At 36.8% G+C, this 17,394-nt stretch overlaps 1 protein-coding gene across 3 annotated transcripts in view; it reads left to right on the top strand.

The window, feature by feature from the left end:
* The window catches only part of MACROD2 (mono-ADP ribosylhydrolase 2), a 1,913,210-nt gene extending 1,896,291 nt beyond the window's left edge, over positions 1–16,919 (top strand). For 2 of the 3 annotated variants that reach the window (XM_054696174.1, XM_037494392.2), the window contains 3 exons: positions 1,235–1,312; positions 4,052–4,120; positions 13,005–16,919. In XM_054696174.1, the coding sequence (XP_054552149.1) occupies positions 1,235–1,312; positions 4,052–4,113 (140 nt within the window). In that variant the 3' untranslated portion in view covers positions 4,114–4,120; positions 13,005–16,919. The remainder of the gene's footprint in view (positions 1–1,234; positions 1,313–4,051; positions 4,121–13,004) is intronic. The other variant, XM_054696171.1, reaches the window with a different exon arrangement.
* The last annotated feature ends 475 nt before the right edge of the window (positions 16,920–17,394 follow it).

Raw genomic sequence — 17,394 nt, 5'->3', positions numbered from 1 at the left:
ATCGGGGTATAACTGACGTATAATCCTGTATTTGATTATAAAAGGTAATGATTTGATATTTGCATATATTAGGAAATGATCTTCATAATAATCTAGGTAACATCTGTTTCCATAAATTTTTTTCTTTCTTATGAAGACAATTTTAAGGTCTAGTTTCTTAGCAACTTTCAAATATACAATGAAGTATTATCAACTATAGTCACCATATTTCTTGAGCTATATTTCTTGATTGTCAGCTTCAATAAATCATTATGAAGACTGAACTTTCTATCTTTGATGATATCATCCTTTGAAGAAATTATAAACTGGATTTTTGTCAGCCTTGCTTCACCCTTACCAACATGCACACAAAATTTAACATACATAACACTAAATTCTCAGCTAATGAAAATCTTCTGTTTGAAAAAAAAGTATAGAAATAGTAAACATTTTGCAATTATGACCTGTATCTGTATTTCTATTTGCAAATGCCCTGGCTCTTTAAGTTGTGAAAACATAATAGAAGTTTACCTAAGAAATAAGATATTTTTGTCCTATTGACTTTTTGGAAAATATCTCACAATAAGTAAATCGATTCCCTCACTAATACATTTAGGCATTTTATTCTGCTTCAGTCACAGTTAATAGATACCACACCTTCTGAAGCTGTCCAAATAGAGCACAATCACAATGGAAATTAATTAAAGACAGGATCTCAGCAATCCAAAATGGCAGCATTTGAGATTTTCTCCTAGGGAAGCAACTAAGCAGTTCTTTTGTATTTAAACCAAAAATTCACTGCCAGAAAAAAGTTTCTCCATTTTTCAGGCTGCCTAAGCCTGAAATAGGTTTTCTTTTCTTTTTTCATTCTACAGAGGTTAAGCTCTGTAAGCACTCACACACACATAAGCAAGCAAACATACAAATTTCTCTAAATTTAAATTGTAGGTTATTCTGATTAATCCAAGTTTCCCTGCTTTCATGCTACCCGATTTCTAATTTGAGAAATTGTATATGTATGTGTGTGATTATCTCAGAAATTAAAGAGAATTTGGAATATGACAGCACTAAAGCAATATTCAAGCAATATTCAAGCAATTTAACCCACTATTTCCTCCCTTCACCTTCTCTGCAAAAGAAGTTGAATCCCAGGAGTATTTTTAAATTTAAGAGAGCAATGGAGGGTGACAGAACAATTGGCAGTCAGGCTTGTATAATTCTCTATTAATCAAGGACTATACTTTTACTCTTTCAGCTCAAGGAGAGGCCACACCTAAAGTTCCGGTGAAAAGTGAAGGTTCTGGCGACACAGAAAACTCTACAAGTCCTGACAGTAAGATTCTGAGCTATTTGAACTCACACAAAGTACAAACCTTGCATATTGTCTGTATGTAATCTAAGATTAAGGGAGCTTTCTAGTCTATAAATCAACATATTGAGTTAGAACAAGGTAAAGTTCAAAAACCATTTTCTACTAGGAACTAAGAAAATTGCTAGCCTTTAAAAAAAACCACTGACACTAGTTGTTTAAAATAGCACTGCCTCAAGTTAATCATACCTTACAATTCTAAGGTCATAGTGGATAATTCCAAGGTTAAGCTGGACTGAAGTCTAGCTGGCAAACCTTGCAGAAATATCATTCACTTACTTCTCAAAAAACACACTTGCCAACCTTCTCCCTGCTCAATTCAAGCATTCAAGGCAGCTCTGGATTGAGTTTGGGCTAAGTTTGTCCTTGGAACTTCATCACTTCACCTCATTGTGTCACATGAATGGCTTGGCCAAGAACATAGTGAGTTTTGAAGAGCACCTTTGAAATAAGTTTATAAACCTTTCCTTATTCACATCTCATTTTGAAGACATCTAAAGATTCTAAGCCTCAGGAATATAAATATATCCTTGCCCTTGCACAACAATTCTGAGAACTCTTTGAAATAGCATTGCTTATATTAGAAAAACAACTATTTGAGCACATATGATATAATAAACATTTTTTTTCCTCTGACCACAGAGCTAATGACCTTGGGAAAATTTCAGCTGCTCATGGCTTTAAATAGTTTCCTGTACCAGATATTCTGCCCTCTTATAGGCTTATTATCACCTGAATTGCCTTCCTTAATTATAAGCCATTCTGTACTTTCATTTTTACTCAAGGGAAGGGAAGGCCTTATTAAGAATAATGTTTTTAAATCCCAGGTCCTTCCATTAAAAGCTACCACATGTTATTCATGCTCATTTGTACTCATTCTGCCCACAGCCTGCTGTGACAATATAGACATTGTTCTTAACTAGTTCTTCAGCACTTCTGAAGAATCTGAGGCCCATTGATACTCAATGAATAAAAAGAAAATAAATGTACAAAACACTAAGTTTTATTCCTTAGGTGGAGAGTCACTATGCATGACACAGGTTCTCAGAAGCCTCAGCAGTAACTTATTGACCTGACTTAATGTTGCTTTTTCCAAACTTAGTTGATCATGAGATCCTTTTTTACAGAAACATTTATTACTACATTTTGGAATATGTAACACTTGGATTGGAGGAAGAAACAGAATAGGGATGCTCTCCTATATTTTATCCTTTACACCCCCCACATTGATTTGTGTGAAATTCGAACAACTGTCTAGATCAGGATGGAAAGTGCAAGCATTATTATCTTTATATAGGTAGAGTCCCAGTATAGTTTGCCAGTGGGAACAAAGCAATCTAGTTTTTAAACCCCCCTCCTTGAGATAGAGTTGGTTGGAGTGCCATTCTGACTTTCAAGCCTCTTTGAAGTGTGAGAACCAGTATCTGCACTATTTTACTTTACTCAAACTTTTGTGTTCAAGGAAAAAATAGTTGGGTTGTTGATTTTGTGCAAATAAATTATGGTTACTCATGAGAACAGAGGTTATTAATTCAGAGATTACACTAGTAAGGGTGTCAGTCATTGTCACTAGTGTTTGACCAACTCAAAATTCAGGCAAGGAAATTGGTAAATTTCATAGTTAACAGAAGATAATAATACTTCAAGCTTCCTGTGATGAGAGCTTGTTGACGTGGAGAAGCTGGACTTGGGTTAACTAAAAGTGGGTGATTTGTCTGGGAACTTAATTGTTGTTCCCTGGTGGGTCCTCCTTGGAAGCTTGGGAAAATAAGGGAAAGTTGGAAGTCACTGACCAAGACCCAGCATTCTAAACTGATTGCTACATAGGTTGTATTTTGCGAGCCTAAGCTGGTTACTGCAGAGATTTTAAGTCACTTCTATTGTTGCATATGGTCTGGCCATCATCCATTTGTATATTAATTCTTTCAACTTACAATGTGACATCAACAATAAGGCATCAACTTTGATGCCTTAAAATATCAACTAATTAAAGCTACTGACCCTTGAAAATTTCCAGAGTGATAGCTTGCTTGCTCCAGGCTACTTCCAGACAATGGAACTAATTATGTATTCTCTTTTTAATATAAATGCTCACATAGAACAATACCCTCAGTAAGATAAAAGCATACATTTTATCACTGTTGTTTGATCTAGTTAGATGTTTTGCTCTTCTATTTCATGGTGTCCAACAGGGCTGCACCCATTTGCAAATTTACAGAGTCTGTTTTGAATTTCAAAACTGAAAGATAGCAAACCAAACAAGCCTATTGACATTGTCGGGGTTTTTTTTGTTTTGTTTTTTTGTTTTTGTTTTTGAGAGAGAGTGAGAGAGCTGCTTACCTCCCTGCATATCAATAATCTGATCTGTTTTGTTTGTTTTCATTTTCTTAGACATCTTTAAAAGTCTTTGAATTTACTTAAGGATGGTAATAAATACACCCAAATGTCAACCCCAAAATCTGATATGAAATAACTCAGTTTCCACAGCTTAGTAAAGAGGTAATTCTGTCCTCTATTCCCTTACCCCACCAAAAACCTATAATACTGGTCCCCAAATATTAAGTGAATGAACATGAGCTAAAAAAAAAAATACATGGAAGATAGGAAACCAGAACAATATTGACTCACAGGTCATTTTAATGTGTTTGAGAGAACCGGGCTTAATAAATAGCTAACCATTTTTCTTTTCCTTTCTGGTTACAGTTGAAATGAATAGTCAGGTTGACAGTGTAAATGACCCAACAGAGAGTCAGCAAGAAGATTAACTAATAGGTAAGTGGCCCCTATGGTGGGTTTACAATTGATTAAACTGGCCATAGAACTGTTTGTAAATGGCATATTAGATTTCCCTGGGTTCTGCCAAGTCCCACAGCATGGCATGGGCTAAACTTTAAAACTTTTTATACCAAATAATACAGTATAAGGAGAAAGGATTACCCCTAGAATCTTACCATCTTTAAGGAACAAAGATAAGCCCCAGCATATCCAAATCATCAGTACCCTGGTTTTTGGAGCTTAGACATTAAAAATATATATATATATATATCTATTTCACTCACTGGCCTCCTGAAGTGATCAAATTATTTTAGCAGTCCCAAGCTGATTCTGAAGCATTGCTTTTCCAGAAGCTACCTATTGAGTTGTTTAAGTATATCTGTTTTTAAGCATAACACTAAACCTTTGTCCTAAAGACTATAAAGGCACTTGAGTGTGATCAGGCTGAAACAGTCTGCCTTGTTCCCTATCTTCTCACACCACCACCTGTGGACCTGAATGTCTGCAAAAAAGATTTGCTGAGTTGACTGTGCCTCAGGGAATAGCACAGAAAAATAAAAGCATGGACAGACCACATTTTGGACTTTTTTCTCACTGACATTCTAAATGTCTCAGCAGAAAATAAAACATATCTAGAATGATGATTGGTGTGTAGCCCTTTTCCATATCTTGAGAGCAGGTGAGAATTAAACAAAAGAAATCAGGCTCACTAGTCTGATTCTTGACTTAAAATACTGAAATGTGAAAAAAAAAAAAAAACACCTGTGGATTGAGCTGTGGGTCAAGCATGTAAGACACAAGTGTGTTGATATTGATGCTGCTGCCTCCCAGCACACCCATGTCCCTGCATCTTCTTCTTCTCTCCCAGGAGGCCGTGTTGCGTACTCTTCAGCTCCTGCATCACAGCAGATTAAAGCCTGATAATGTGTTAAAGTATGAATCTGGTCTTCCCAGTAATGGTTTTGAACATCATATAAAACTAAATACAATAGTATTTGTGTAATACATGAATATCATAATGCTTCAAAAAATATAAACCCATGGAAACATAGTTTTATAAACTTTTCTTTTTTACTTAAACTTGTTCACATATTTAAAATGATCCTGCTAAGCTGCAGAAAGGATACAGAGAAGTTTACAATAGAAAGTAATGAAGAGACTAAATCTGAACAATTTAAATGCAAGTTGCTCACTGTTATCTTACCTTTTGCTCTTTTGTTGACTGTAGGACTATAGAGTTTTGATCTAAATTTCTTCTTATAGATATTATTTTCCTTGTATGATCAATATCCATAGAAAGTACCAGAACAAATCTGTTTTCCTTTCTTAATGTCAAATTACTTTTGACAAATCTGTTACCCAAATAAAAATCAAAACTTGAAGTTCAAAATTAAAGACACTCAATTCCAAGGAAGAAGTAACTTACACAGGGTCACTTGATTCATCAATTGTAATGCAAATACTCCAAGTATAAAATTCTTTGCTGACACCCTAAACTGATCCCTAAACAATAGTGTTTTTCTAAACATAGTAGATACAGCAGAGAACAGTATGGTCCAAGAAATGTCAGTGATTCCAACAGAAATATTTATACAGCTTCATTTGCACAGATTATCTGGTAGTTCCATGCACATATCTTCAAGGAAATTAAATACAGTGAAATGGAATTGGAATTACAGAGTAGAAAGGCAAAACACAAGAAAGTTTATTGTTGAAAGTCTGGTAAGATGGCAGTAGAATGAAGACAAGCCGGTTTATCTCCCAACATATATAAATAAATTGCACCTAAATGAAGACAACAGCCCCTGAATGACAAAGAGATGACTATTGTATGAATGAAAAGCAATGGCCAGATGGAAAGTGGTAGGGAAAACCATAATTAAATCGTGTTTGAGTTGATAGTGGGGCAGTACATCTCATGATAGGGAATGCATCTGTCATATGGAACCTCTCTGCTATTGTTAACTCAGGGGTGCACATCCACATTGGAGCCTTTATAACCCAAGGACTATACTAGAGAGAGGGGTGCATCTAGCCAGAGGGTGCACCGCTTGACAACTGTAGGAGTAGGGGTGTAACTGGTAATTGTCAATTTGAATGTGTGGCTCCCAAATGAGAGTAGAGAGAACCAGATAAGATCATGTATCTCCCTATAGAAGAGGCTATTATTTTCAACTATGACTGTGATATATGAAATATCTTCCTTATTCCTGCCCAGAGGGGCCAAGGTCAAGATTTAAAGAAAATTCTGTTATTAACTAGAGTTTGCAGCACCTACATATTAACAGCAAGAAGAGAGCACCCCACTGATAAAGCTTCATACATAAAAGGCAAAGAGAACAATTCCTGGCTTATAATCCTTTCTCAGTTATCATCCCTATACAGCAGTAAATATGTTGTACAACTAGTTTACAGATTTAGACTGGTGTGAAGTTGGTTGAGACATTTTATCTGAGTAGTTGGCCTAGAGGAGAGGGTCACGGTGGATCCCCACAACACAACTCAGATACTCACAGCTTTATAGGACATTTGAAAATGTGCTGCCTAGTGGGGCTGAGCTTCAGTGCATACTTGCTATGCCTTGTTTGCACCAGTGCCCCAGTCCTCTGGCATTGGTCTATGATGTAACAGACACCTAAAACTCTGAAGAAAAACCCTATGATCATATCTAGCTACTTATAGGAAGGGTATAAAGTCAGTTTATCAAGTCAAGAAAAGGAAGTTCCCTATCACAGTTCAAAAAAATCTAAAAATGAAGAGAAAGAACATACTACAAATGCTGAACAGCAGCAGCAGCAACAGCAAAAAAAAAACCTCAAGAGGAGTCTAATGGTTTCCATTAGAAACAAAGGATGACTAAAGCAAGGTGGCAGGTTATAAAATTAATACACAAAATTCTGTTGCACTTTTAAGTGCAAACAGTGAATGGAAAGAAATTAATAATTCCATTGCAAATGCATCCAGAAAACCAATACCTATATAGGAAGTGTTCAACATCTGTTAACAACACTGTTAACAAGAGATACAGATCAAAACCACAGGTACCATCTCTCACCTGTAAGAAGACACATATCAAATAAACCCCCAAGGGGAAGTTGTGAAGAGGATGCAGAGAAACTATAATATGTTGTTGGGGGGAATGTAAAGAGGTGCAGGAAATGATCTGGTATTGCCTTAAAAAAGTAAAATTGAAATACTGTATGACCCTGAAATCCCACTTTTGAACATCTTTCCCAGAATATGAAAACATCAACTCAAAAACTTATATGCACTACAATGTTTATTGCAGCATTATTTACAATAGCTGGGACATGAAAACAACCCACATGCCCACAGATGGAGCACTGGATTAACAATAAATGGTATACATTGAGATACCACCTTACACCAGTAAGAATGGCACATATCAAAAAAACTAGCAACAACAAATCCTGGTGAGGATGTGGTGAAAAAGGAACTCTCCCACATTGCTGGTGGGAGTGAAAACTGGTCCAACCACTATGGAAAGCTGTCTGGAGGTCCTTCAGTCTACTAAAAATGGAGCTACCATATGACCTAGCAATTCCATTCCTAGGGATCTACCCAAAGGACATAATAACATTGATTCAAAAGAACACCTGTACCCCTATGTTTATTGCAGCACTATTTACAATAGGTAAAATCTGGAAACAACCCAAATGCCAAAAAATAGATGACTAAATCAAGAAGATGTGGTATATATACATAAAAGAATATTACTCAGCAATCAAAAAAGATAAACTCATGCCAGCACAGCAGCGTGGATGGAGCTAGAAGGAATTATGCTCAGTAAAATAAGCCAGAAGGAAAAAGAAAAATATCAGATGGCTTCTCTTATAGCAGGAATATATGAGAACCAAATAAGACATCAGTGTAAAAAAATAACAGTACAAAGCACATCAAAGCAAAAACAGACAATTTTGAATTAGAGACATACTGCAGGGGAGGAGGAGGGAGAGGGATCAGAGAGAGGGAGGGAGGAGCACAGGGGACTGAGGTGATGGTGCACGGGTGCACTGTGGAAGGAAATTCCATGGGGACTACACCTGAGGAGGTCGGGTAAGCAAATACTGTTTTAAAATGAACAACTATGTAAAAAAAATGTGGTATAAACCAAGCAATGAAATAGTATTCAGCCACAAGCAAGGATAAATGTTACCATTTACAGCAAAATAGAAGGAGCTTGAGGGAATTTTGTGGAGTAGAGTCAGAATGATAAAAATATTAGGCATTTACATAACAGATGATTTGACAAAACAAAATACTTGTTAAAAACTAGTAGACACAAAGTGGGGTTTCTGAGATTAAGTGAAAGGGGGAGAGAGGAAGAGTCAAACAGGCATAAGGGATAGTAGTAGGGGAAAAATTTTATTTTTTTTTTAAGATTTATTTATTTATTTATTTATACAAGCACTGGGTACAGTCAGAAGTGCGGGAGGGTGAGAGAATTCACCAGAGCCAGAGGGGAGAGCAGAACAGGCAGACTGACGAAGTACACTGCTGAGGGGAGCAGGGGTTGGCAGGAGAGGTCTGCATGCCATGTGGGACCCTGACCTGGCAGCCGGGGATAGAACTGGCACTGCAGAGGCTGGGGGCAGCTTCGCAACCCAGTGCTCAGCCATTGCACCACTGGGGAGGCCCAATAGGGGAAAAATTATTTTTAAAAAATCAACTGATATTCTGATAGCCTGTTATAGTTAAAGCCATGCATGGGAGCTTTTAATCAACTATTTTAAAAAGAGTAGTGTTGTGTAATTTATAATTGTGAAAAATCAGAATAGCATAAATGATAAGAGGGGAATTATTTAATGAATTACAGTAGAGCATTCTGAATACATAAAGATACTTTTTCAACAAGTACTTGAGAACATGGAAATATCAATGTGGAATCAGAAGTTTTGATTCTAGAGAAACATGGCAGGTTCGGTGTGGCTTCTAGATTGGGCTTTATGAGTCTTGTAACTTCAGTTTTTGCAATCCTAGAATTGTAAGAATCCAACTACCTTTTGATATGCTCAGGATATACTATAGAATTAGGGGGAATGGGGGACATGGAGAGAATCTTGGAATCAGAAAAGTCACTTTGGATTTTCTCGTCCCAGTGGATACCACCTGGAGCAGATGAACTGCCTAGCTAGTTATAGAATCATGAGAAATGATAAATCATTTTCTAGCCACTAAGCTTGGAGGTGATTTATTGTGCAGCATTAGGTGACTGAAATAGTGGGATTGTGCAGAACCCCTCCAAATGTAACTACTTAAAAAATAAGAGGTAACTAAAATATTTTAATATATGTAGCTCAGCTGACAAGAAAGCAAAGGTGACAGAAATGAAGAGAAATTTGAAAGCCAAAGCAACTGTCTGGTTAACAGAAGAAGCAACAGCCCTCAGGAACTACAAATTGGTTGTTGCTTCAAAGACAGACCCTACAACTATGGACATGGACTCAAATGTTCACCTATAACTTTGAACCACTCAACACAAGGAGTTGGAAATGATACTTCTACATATGTAAGTCTGGAACTACTAGCTCAAGAAATTACAAGGACACTTGTCTTCTCAGAGTACTACATAGGGGAATAAAAAAACTTTCTGTGATAAAGACAAACCAATGCACCATGGGTTTGAAACAGAAATTTGCCATCCAAAGTCATACCATAATGCAGAGCAGAGAAATTAATCTAATAATTGTAGAGCAATGTTATCCCCAATGTAGATGGAAATTGAAAATGTGAAACTATCATTTCAATTTCCTACAGAAGAAAAAAAGAATTCTGAAGATAAGTTTATGATTGTAAGACTTACAAAACACAAATGGTAATGTTCCAACATTAATGAGAAAATTAATAAAATCACAAGACAATTTTTGCTATGAGAAATTGAGAGTATGAAATTTTAAAGATTTTATAAATGTAAGTTTATTTGACAAAAAAGGATTAAAAGCAGATATAAAACTGGAAGAAATGAGCAATACTATGAAAAATTCATAATAAGGAAAAAGCAAATAAAAATATATTAATATAAAAGTCATGAGAAACAAAGGACAGAAGAATAACCAAGGTATTTGTGTTCAATAGGAGTGCTAAAAGGTGATAGTAGATGGTATGTGAAAGAGAATTACTGAAAATTTATCAGAAAAGAAGTTACGAATTTTCAGTGAAAAGAAGAATAAGAAGTCATAAAAAGGACTCATATTTAAAATAAATCTACACTTAGGCATTATAGGATACCAAACACAAGGAGAAAAGAATTCATTCAAAGCAATTAGAAAGAAGAGTTACCCTATAAAGAAGCAAATATTTTATGAGCAGTGGGCTTCTCAACTGAAAAACTTAGGTCAGAAGACAATAGTCCTCAAAATGTGGCTAAAAATAATTGTCAATGTTGACATACCACCTTACACCTGTAAGAATGGCACAAATCAATAAAACTAGCAACAACAAATGCTGGTGAGGATGTGGTAAAAAGGAACTCTCCTACATTGCTGGTGGGAGGGCAAACTGGTCCAACCACTATGGAAAGCTGTCTGGAGGTTCCTCAGTTTACTAAAAATGGAGCTACCATATGACCTGGTGATTCCATTCCTAGGGATCTACCCAAAGGACACAATAACATTGATTCAAAAGAACACCTGTACCCCTATGTTTACTGCAGCACTATTTATAATAGGCAAAACCTAGAAACAACCCAAATGCCAAAAAATAGACAACTGGATCAAGAAGATGTGGTATAATATACACGATGGTATATTATTCAGCAATCAAAAAGGATAAACTCATGCCATTCACAGCAACGTGGATGGAGCTAGAAGGAATTATGCTCAGCGAATAAGTCAGAAGGAAAAAGAAAAAATATTGGATGGTTTCTCTTATAGCAGGAATATAGGAGAACCAAATAAGACATCAGTGTAAAAAAATAACAGTACAAAACACAACAAAGCAAAAAGACAATTATAGGGCCTCCCCGGTGGCGCAGCGGTTGAGCACTGGGTTGCGAAGCTGCCTGCAGCCTATGCAGCACCGGTTCAATCCCCGGCCACAGGGCGAGGGTCCCACATGGCGCGTAGACCTCTCCTGCCGCCCACTGCTCCCCTCAGCAGTGTACTTCGGTCCTTCTGCCTGTTCTGCTCCCTACTCTGGCTCTGGCGAATTCTCTCACCCTCCTGAGCTTCTGACTGTACCCAGTGCTTGTATAAATAAATAAATAAATAAATCTTTAAAATAAATAAATAAATAAATAAAAACATATAATTCCATTTTTTAAAAAAAAAAAAAGACAATTATAAATCAGAGACATACTGCAAGGCGGGAGAGGGATCAGAGGGATGGAGGGAGGAGCACATGGGACTGTGGTGATGGTGCACAGGTGCATTGGTGAAGGAAACTCTATGGGGACTACACCTGAGTGGGTGGGGGGAAGCAAATATTGTTCAAAAATCAACAATGATGTAAAAAATTAAAAAAAATAAATGTAAAGTTCTGTGCTAGTTTCTCTATTATGCTTCATGTAAAAGGAAAACTGAACCCAGAAGAAACTGGGGCTTGGGAAACAATTATAACCCAAGAAATATGGTAAACACATAGGCAAATCACAATTTATTTTTCAGTGTAAGTTTGTAATAATAACTGGTAGGTGGTTCAAAGCAGAATAAAACAAAAGTATTATTTATACATATTTTATCAAATCAAAGTAATACTAAATACTTGTCAGAATGTGTGCATGTTTGTAAATATGTTTATAAAAGTCTAAAAAACATACAAGTTGTTGATTCACACTTTTATAAGGATTTTGCAATCTCTGAGGAGGAAGAGAATACTTCTAATTTACCTATAATTTAATTTACCCATAAATAGAAAAAAATATCGATAAGCAAGTACAATAAAGAAAAGAGAACATTTGAAAAATATTAACACCTTATTTCTTAATAGTGGATATTTCCTAGACATGTTATACTGTTGTCTATAATATTCTTAATTTTTGCATTTTTCATTATTAAAGTTATATGATTGTGCATATATGTAGGAAAAATATAGAAAAATATTATAAGGAAATACTCCATAATATTAGCTACAGAGGTTATTGTCAATAGTGGAATCGTTCAGAATTCTTTTGTCTGTGTCTGCATTTCAGAGATCACCTACTCTTATTCTCCTTATAGAAATGCAGTAATTTATAGTGATAATAACCTAATCAATTGTTGATTCCAGCAAGAGTCGGGTTAATAATTGTAAGGGAAACTGTAGGGTGTTGGGGGTGTTTTAAATCTTGAGAGTGGTGTGGGTAAAACATATGTATTTTTCAAAACAGATTGAGGTGCGCTTAAAATGTACATTTCCATATATGTAGAATACACCTCATTATTTTTAATAAAAAGTAAGGTACACTATCTCCTTTGAGGTCTTCTCACATGTGGGAAACATAGCAAACAATGTGTGAGATCTCAAAGCAGTGAGACCACCATCAATGATATTTGCAAACTGGCATTATATCAATTATTATTTTTTCTATGTTGAATTCTAGAAGCCAGAGTATCTGAACAAGCCTCACAAGAACATGGATTCAATACAAGATTAGGTTTTTCTAAAACTACTTAAGAGTTGAGTTAATTGTGCCCAAGAGTAGAAGCAAATTTTCAAAGTGACATACATTTATTAGAAGGGATTTATCTGCTGTTTAAAGATACTCCATGCCAGCAATTACAGCTTAAATATTCCAAGTTCTTTGATAGTCAAATAATATATTCCTAGGCCTGTTTAAGTTGTGAGAAACATTTAAATGGCTACATCAAAAAAAGATAGTCTTTGCTAAGCCTATGAAAACATCTTATCTTTAATCTAACAAATGGTTTCTCCTTATCTTCAGCAGGGGCACAAAATGAAGCAAAGGAACAAAGAAATGGAAGTAAATGCCAGTCCTCAGCATGGCAGGCCTCCCCTGGCCCCAGGGGAGTTGGGGAGACTGCAGCACTGCTGTGGAGGAGGGGGGGGTGGGGGGAAGAAGCCAAGTCCCACAGAAGGGCAGGGAATCCTTTGCTCTGATTTCTCCCACTGCATTTTGTTTTTTTTTATCTGAAGAAAAAGAAAGAAAAAGAAGTTTCCTTTAATTTGGTGGAGGTACCCATGTTAATGCATCTTTCAGGCACTATCCCTGTAATTTTTGTCTTTTCTCTCACAATTTTGCTGCAGGGTCACAGTGGCACAGTTTACCACTCACTTGTGCATCCTGGTCCCTGTCTGCTTTCTCATTTATTTCACAGAGCAGGTTCTACAGTGATTTCTTCAAAAAAAGAAAAAAAAAAAAAGAGAGAAGGAAGATAATTGTTGATAAGCTGTAGGCTAAATTTCAGGAATCACCTAACCCGTACAATCCACAGACAACATAAGCAGCATAGAAAATTGGCACAAGCTTGAGAAATCATCTGGAAAATGTCAGGACAAGGAATTGAAAATATTTTTTCAGGGATTTCCAAGGTATAATTTTGTTCCATGTTAGTGAGGAATACAGAAGCAGGGTATGGATTGGACTATGAAGCTGGCCCTGGCAGCCATGTGGTCTCTTTCCTCAAACCCAGCTGACAGGTGTGGTCTTTGACATTGACTTTCAGCAGAGCTTACTTAGTTCTGGGATTGTTACTATGTGTGTCAGCATGGAGCCCACCCATAAGGTGTCACTCTGGGACAACACTCTTAAAGGGTGGTACTTCTCTAGTTATTCAAGGTAACAAGGGGCTGATACATTTAGGATCCAAGCATATGCCTATGACTATTAAAGGTTCCATTTGAAATCCTGCCCACCCCCCATAAAAGAACACCTGTCTTTACCCAAGGTTTGATCACCCACAGAACAGATTCTCATTTGAATTTTAATGTAATTAGATGTCTTATTTGCAGCTCTGGCTTCCTTGTCTGCTTTTAAATGGCAGTTTGCTCATGCCAAGGCCCAAGACTTATTTAATGGTTACTTCCCTCTCCCAGAAAACCCATTGATTATGGCCTTGAAGGCAACGGCAGTAATAATAACCCATGATGCTCCAGGCACAGTGGGCCAGGAGGAAGTCAGACAGTGGCACAAATGGCTATCCCAGAGCCCACAGGAACAGCAACCCTCACAAGGCAAGATGCCTCTTCCCAGTGTATCCTTGGGTTGAGTCTTATTTTTTCTGTGGAAAATGATATTCTTTTTTAGTTGTATTCCTAATTCCACATTCCTTATGAAGACTTTAGAATTCTAAGTTATGTATATATATATATTTTCTTAGTAGAGGGAGAAAAGCAATGAATCAAATTGTGTATTTCTAAAATAAAAGGACATTCCACTGTCAAAATCATCCATAAAATTCATCAGGTTTGCCCTTTCCTCTATGGAAAATTTATCTCCTTATCTTCCTGTAAATTTGTTTTGGCCTTTCTAATGTGTTGCTTCTCTGGTTGACTTATTTGGTGTATTGGAATAATTACCAACTTATCTTTCTGCTTATGTAGTATGTTTTAAAATTTCATCTTTTAAGTATCTCATTAAACCTAGGAGTAGCAATATTTAAATGACCTCATGGTTTTGGGACACGGCCATTTCTCCTACCATTATTCTACAGTTTGATATGGTGACATATATATTCTCTGCTGTCATTAGACCTTGCTTTCTAAAAAAAAAAAAAAAAAAAAAAAAAAAAACAAGGAAAAGGCTCATTGTAAATACTCCAAGAAATGATGCGTTATGAATACTATTATATCTTATGTCATCTTTATGACTTAATTGAAAGTCACCATCATTCTTGACAAGTGCTATCTGCCAGGAGCACATTTTCCTGCAACTCCCAATGCTAATGCAACTCATGCCCTGTGAGGAGATGCAGTAGGAAAGCAACATAAGGAAGGCGAGGGATGCAGGACCAAGGTGAAAGAGCCTTAACGTGCTTGCTTGTCAGGATTGAAGTGTTTTCAATCCTCATGCTCTCAGCATGGTTCAATAGTCATTCTGTTCATTCATTTTAAATGTGGTTGGGGACCTCCCTGGTGGCGCAAGGGTTAAGATGCAACCTGTGAAGCTATCTGCAGCCACTACAGCACAAGTTCAATTCCCGGCCAGCCAGGGAGCAACCCACATGGCGCAGCAGACCGCTCCTGTCTCGCCCCGCTGCTCACCTCAACAGTGTATTTCAGTCAATCCACCTGTTCTGTTCCCCACTGTTTCTGGTGAACCTTCTCACCCCCATACCTCTGGCCTGTACCCCAGCTCTTGTATGCATGAATAAATCTTTAAATATGGTTGGGGCAGAAATGGGAGGAGTGAATTCTCTGCCCCCAACCAAAGGAAAGGGCAAGTAAAGTTTTATATCCAGGAAAGTAAGTACATGAGTAGCATTTAGCATCAGCCCCATTCCTGAATTTGTTTAGACTTCATTTTATGTTTCAATTATATTTTCCTTTTTGCTTCATTATGCATTTTGGTTGCTATTTGGCTATAAGATTTTATGCTACAGGGCCTCCCTGTTGGCACAGGGGTTAAAAACATAGCACTATCAAGTTATTGCCAGCCACTGCAGCACGAGTTCAATCCCTACCAGGCCAGGGAGGTGATCCACATGGCACAGACAACCTCTCCTGTCTCGCCTGCTGCTCCCCTCAGCAGTGTTTTTCAGTCAATCTGCCTGTTCTGCTCCCCACTCCATCTCTGGTAAATCCTCTCACCCCCCGCATCTCTGGCCTACACCCTAGTTCGTGTATGCATAAATAAATCTTTTTTAAAAAAAAAGATTTTATGCTACAAAAAATAATTTTGTTAATTTTCATTTCAAGAGTAAACTATTAAAAAATCTAGCTGTGGGCCAGATGGAAGATCTCAGCACAGGAAACGTTTATTTCACTGGTACTGTCATTGCACAGACTGTACAATGGAAAATTTGAAAAGCTTATTGATTCTCCTGCATGTGAATTCTGGATGTCAATTTCCAACCACACTTTAAGTCAGCGATGTGGCATGAGAGGTTACAAGAGGGAGAGAGGAAACTCACCCTGAATTAGTCATGTTTGCATATAGAGAATCGAAGAAGGCTTTCAACATAATAGCTCTAACTAAAAAGGTACTTGTTGTAGGAGACACAAAGGGGCTTTTCCTCTACTTGATAACTATTCAGATGATGGACAAGTCTTCTTTCATAAAAACTTACAAAGGAGGCATCCGAAACACTGTCTGTGATACTGGGTCACATATTAGTCACTGCAGCTAATTGTAAATCTTTCTATGAAACACTGAAAGCCTCTTTGTGAATTAATACAGTTCTGCTTGATGCACTTGATTTGAAATGACATTTCTCTGTATGTGGTGCATGTCGGCTTTGCTTTGAAAAATAACAAAGTTAGCAGAATATGTTCAATATATTTTCTTGGGGAATAGGGTTTTTATCATATGATTCATTAAGGATTTGCCTTACCCTGACATTTGTGATATAAAGGAAAAGCAGAAAAAAGTAATTTTCTTGACCAGATATGTTTTTACTTAATGCAAATAAATGTAGTCTGTTGCTTGCAAGGGAAAAAATGTCTTCTGATAACTGGTATAAACTGCTAAATAGAATAATACGTGCCTCTTTTGTTAAACCGGCATTTAAATGCTGGATTGCTTCTAAATCTGTTTGTTTCTTTTCATCTGTGCCATACACTACGAAACTTATACAACTGTTGCCTTCATACTATATTTGTTAGAGCAGAATACAAATAAAAACTGTTTGAGAGGATAAACTGGAATTATCTGTGTTTTATGAAATTTGTTCTTGGCTATCAATAACTCAAAATGTTCATTTAACTATATATTTAGTTCTGAAATTCCATGTTCAAAATTGTCCCTGCAAGTCAACTTTACCTTATCAATATTCTTCCCTTACTAAGACTGGTTTATGTTTTGAATATGTTTTACAAAATTCAACTAAAGAGTAGTCTGTGCAGCTATAAATCCCAATGAATAATTTTTATTTGAATACAGATAACTGATTAATTTAGCAAGAGCCTCTCAGGTGCAGCATTCAAGTTGTTGAGATAAAAAGCCTGTGTTTCAATGAACAATGGTGTATCCTTTGGATCCCACCATCCATTTCTGAGTACCTTTCATGAACCAATCACTGTATTGGCTACGTGGCCACAGCAGCCGTGGTCCCCCTCAGTCTATTGTTGATGGAATTATGACTGAATTACACAATTGTTAGAGTTTGGCCATGGATTAACAAAACTCACAATGGGAAAACTCAGTGAGTGTTCTT

This window comes from Talpa occidentalis, unplaced genomic scaffold, assembly GCF_014898055.3.
Source record: "Talpa occidentalis isolate TD23 unplaced genomic scaffold, MPIMG_talOcc4v2.1 talOcc4.10, whole genome shotgun sequence".
Taxonomy (NCBI): domain Eukaryota; kingdom Metazoa; phylum Chordata; class Mammalia; order Eulipotyphla; family Talpidae; genus Talpa; species Talpa occidentalis.
Note: the sequence above shows the minus strand (reverse complement) of the source record. Positions and strands in the feature narration are given on the sequence as shown.